At 60.5% G+C, this 4267-nt stretch overlaps 1 protein-coding gene across 1 annotated transcript; it reads right to left on the reverse strand.

Annotated features, from left to right (window-relative positions):
• Positions 1-1178: 1178 nt before the first annotated feature.
• Positions 1179-3921, reverse strand: LOC149768372 (uncharacterized). The gene is made up of 2 exons (XM_089929109.1): positions 2636-3921; positions 1179-2541 (listed from the first exon to the last, which is right to left on the reverse strand). The coding sequence occupies exons 1-2, from the start codon at positions 3300-3302 to the stop codon at positions 1877-1879; spliced, it is 1332 nt and encodes a 443-aa protein (XP_089785235.1). The 5' UTR covers positions 3303-3921; the 3' UTR covers positions 1179-1876.
• Between the last annotated feature and the right edge of the window lie 346 nt (positions 3922-4267).

Below are 4267 nucleotides of genomic sequence, written 5' to 3' on the forward strand. Positions count from 1 at the left end.
GCCAGCCTAGGCCGACCAACGAGTGGAATCTCCCGAGGCTCGGGCCTCGGATGCCTGGCTCAGCGCCGGAAGAGTTTCCTGAGGCCTAACCCTCGGATGCCTGGCTCAGCGCCGGAAGAGTTTCCTGAGGCCTAACCCTCGGATGCCTGGCTTAGCGCCGGAAGAGTTTCCTGAGGCCTAACCCTCGGATGCCTGGCTCAGCGCCGGAAGAGTTTCCTGAGGCCTAACCCTCGGATGCCTGGCTTAGCGCCGGAAGAATTTCCTGAGGCCTAACCCTCGGATGCCTGGCTTAGCGCCGGAAGAATTTCCTGAGGCCTAACCCTCGGATGCCTGGCTTAGCGCCGGAAGAGTTTCCTGAGGCCTAACCCTCGGATGCCTGGCTCAGCGCCGGAAGAGTTTCCTGAGGCCTAACCCTCGGATGCCTGGCTTAGCGCCGGAAGAGTTTCCTGAGGCCTAACCCTCGGATGCCTGGCTCAGCGCCGGAAGAGTTTCCTGAGGCCTAACCCTCGGATGCCTGGCTTAGCGCCGGAAGAGTTTCCTGAGGCCTAACCCTCGGATGCCTGGCTTAGCGCCGGAAGAATTTCCTGAGGCCTAACCCTCGGATGCCTGGCTTAGCGCCGGAAGAATTTCCTGAGGCCTAACCCTCGGATGCCTGGCTTAGCGCCGGAAGAATTTCCTGAGGCCTAACCCTCGGATGCCTGGCTTAACGCCGGAAGAGTTTCCTGAGGTTTAACCCTCGGATGCCTGGCCTAGCGCCGGAAGAACTTCGGGAATCAAAAGTCAGCAAGAAGCAACCAAGAGCTAAAAAAAAAAAAAAGAGGACGAGGGCGAGATGAAGAAATATTCAACGTGCATTAATTTTCAGGGCCGAGGCCCATACAATTGGGCAAAACGCCGACATACAAAAATAAAAAAGACAATGGAAGGTACAAGAGGTCAGCTTGGAGGAACTCCCGGGTCGGGAACGCCGGGCTCGTCCGCGGGAGGTAGGGAAGCAGCAGGAGAACCAGCAGGCGATGGCGCCGGAGAGGAGTCCAGGAGGGAGATCTCGCTCAGGTCAACTTCGGGATACTTAGCCGACACCCTTGCCAGGCCCTCCTCGAAGCCCAAGGTGAAGGCTTCGGCCCCCGCGTCCGACGCGTCATGGACAAACTCGTCAGACTGGCGATAGGTCCGCACTGCCTCCGACATATCATGGGCGAACTCGGCGGACTGGCGATAAGCCTCTACCGCCTGACGCCCGATTTCCGCCCTCTTCTCGGCCAGCTCCGCCTCAGCTCGCTCCATAATCTGAGCCTTGGCCTCCAAGACCTTCGCCACAATCCGGCCTTCGGCCTCAGAGGAGACCCTCAGCAGATCAGCCTGAGCCTCTTTATGCTTCGCCTCGGTAGCAACCCGAGCGGCCTCGGCTTCCTTCAGGCGCGAACGGAGCTCTTGGACGTCCGTGCATGACTTCTCCAGGGCCGACTCCAGTTCGCCTAGTTTGGCTTCAAAAGAGCGGATTCGGTCGCAGGCGTTGTCGGCAGACCGCTGGGCCTTCTCCCACCGCTCTCGATAGTCCGCGATCTTCCGGGACTGCTTTTCAGCCCGTTCCTCCGCCTTCTTGACCCTGCTTTCGAGGCCCGAGGCGGCTTTGAGTTGCTCCCGAGCCTCTGACAGTTGCTCCTCCAGGGCGGCGAAGCCGAGTGCCCGCTCTTCGGCCTCCCGGAGCCTCGCCTCGAGGTCCCCGGTCGTCCTGCCTGCCGCAGCCCGGCCTCCCTCTTCCATTGCTTTCAGCCGGTCCTCGGCCTTCGCCAAAAGCCCCGCCTGTTCCTTGTAGCACTCCTCCAGACGGATCATGTACTGGGCGAGCTAAGAAATAGGAAAAATAAGGGAGTCAGGCGGAGAACAACAGAGCCAATAAATGGTGAAAGACGGCCAGAAGAACACTCACCGACATGAGACAGACGCAGCTGGCGGCCCCAACGTCAGAGACATCCAACTCCCGGACCCGCCGACGGTCCTTCTCCAGCAACACTGTTTCGATGAGATTTCGGGCGCCATCGGTAGTGAAGGCAGACCCCGATTTCTCCCCGGAGCCGGATGGTGGTTCTGCAGCCTTACCCTTATCCATCGCCTGGGGAAGAGTCCGGCTGATCACGCTCGCAGCGGGGGTCGCCCCAGGAATTGATAGGGTCCCGCTCGGCCGGGGCCTCGGCGCGTCCCTCCTCGAGTCATCAGGAGCCGACCGAGTCGAAGGCCGGGTTGGGGACCGATCACGTCCGACCCGTCCGTCTTGAGCAGGCTCAGGTGGCACCTCCGGAGTAGCGGCAACCTTACCACCGGAGGGCTGATACAGCGTCAGCTGCCGGTCGGTGCCCACGACATCTCCCTGACCGGTGGGCCCGGACTCGTCGGTCGGCATCGGAGGTATCTCCTTACGGGACTTCTTCGCCGGTGGGGCCCCGCTCGGAAGAGCTCGTTTCCTCCTCCGGACTGCTTCCAGCAGGGACGCCCTACCAACAGCCTTCGACTTCACCGACCGCATGACGTCGTCGACCTCTGCAAGAAGGACGGGATGGTCAGGGACTGAGAAACCGAAAGGAAGAAGGAACGAAAGAGAAGAAAAGAGCTAAAGAAACGATGGCGGACTCACGGTCGGTGGGGACCGAGCTCAAACCGACGTTCACCAAGGTATCCTCAGAAATGAGGCGGCCCACCGGGGGAAGCTGGCCCTCGGCGACCAACCCCTTCAAGGCGGCGACGCCCTCGGATTCCTCCCTCGACAACTTCGACAGGCCAATTGGGGACTTCACCGGCGTCCCCCAGATTGCCCTGATTTCCCAGGAGGGGTCTGCATCAACGAAAAAGAAGCGCTCCTTCCAGTGGTGAATGGAGGTAGGACCCTCCTTGACAAGGCCGCACCCTCGCCGCGCTGCGAAGCACCACCACCCTTTGTCCTGGGGGTGGCCGCTCAGGCCGTAGAGCTCCCAGAAAACGTTCAAGGTGGCGGGAATCGCATGCAAGCGACAGAGAACCTGGAAGACCGTCAGAGCACGCCACGAGTTCGGCACCAGTTGCGTCGGTGCCATTCCTAAACCCCGGAGCACCTGTAAGACTAGGTCTGAAGGGGGAAAGCGGAACCCGGCTTGGAGGATGCCCTCATTGATGGCGATCTTCCCTCGGGGAGGATGAGACATCCTCTCCTCAGGCCCTGGGAGCGTGACATTGCAGGCCTCGGGAAGGTGGTACCGAGCCACAAATCCGTCTAAGTCCTCGGCGACCAGTTTTGACTTGATGCTATCTGCTCCCACTTCGCCCATCCCTAATGGCCAATCTACGGTCAGGACGGGGTCAAGAAGGAGGGAAAGGCCGGAACGACTGGGGTGCACTAGTACAAAAAGAAAAAGTATGAAGAGCTCAAAGTAGAAGAGTGGGAAACTCACTTGAAGAGGAGGAAGAACGGCTCCGAGAGCGTCAAAGGAAAAGCAAGCGAACGTTTCGGCGGCAACAATGGTAGCGCAAAGGAGAAACTCGAAAATGTCCGTAAAGAAGAAGACGGACGGGGGAGGGCCCCCGATTAAATAGGCGAAAGGGCAAGTGACACCTCGATGACGCCAGAAGACGTCTGGCCGCCGAAGGGTCGCTCGCACCCCAAAGGCGAATCGACACCATTAAGGAAGGATGTCCGCCGAAATCCTCAGGTTGCCAGGTCAGCAGCAACCGCCATACGCCATAAAGAAGGCGGGAAGCTTGAAGCGCGCGCGCCTCTCCGAAGGATGGCGGCAATCTCGAAACATCACTCCCTTCACCTGTTCCCCTTCTGGTTCCAGGCTCGGAAGCGGGGGGCTACTGTTATGGGGGAATTGAGCCGCCATGCCCCACGTGATCGGCACGCATATCCAGGAAAGCTACAGCTGCCCTATGATCCAGCACTCCGACCCCGAGTCGGACCTCCTCGGCTCCGCAGCCCGACCCCGGGTCGGCTGCCCTATGATCCAGCACTCCGACCCCGAGTCGGACCTCCTCGGCTCCGCAGCCCGACCCCGGGTCGGCTGCCCTATGATCCAGCACTCCGACCCCGAGTCGGACCTCCTCGGCTCCGCAGCCCGACCCCATCCAGCATTCCGACCCCGAATCGGAGATCTTTTGATAACGACAGGCTATTCTCCAGAGGCACGCCGCGGCCTCCTGCTCCACTACTCCCTGCAACGGCTGTACCCGATGCTGCCCACGATCTCCTGTATCGACCGTACAAAGCGGAGCTCCACTACGCCCTGCCATGACC

The sequence above is a fragment of the Phoenix dactylifera genome, chromosome 2, assembly GCF_051530095.1.
Source record: "Phoenix dactylifera cultivar Ajwa chromosome 2, Ajwa_hap1_PhDact_Kaust_v1.1, whole genome shotgun sequence".
In the NCBI taxonomy this organism is placed as follows: Eukaryota; Viridiplantae; Streptophyta; class Magnoliopsida; order Arecales; family Arecaceae; genus Phoenix; species Phoenix dactylifera.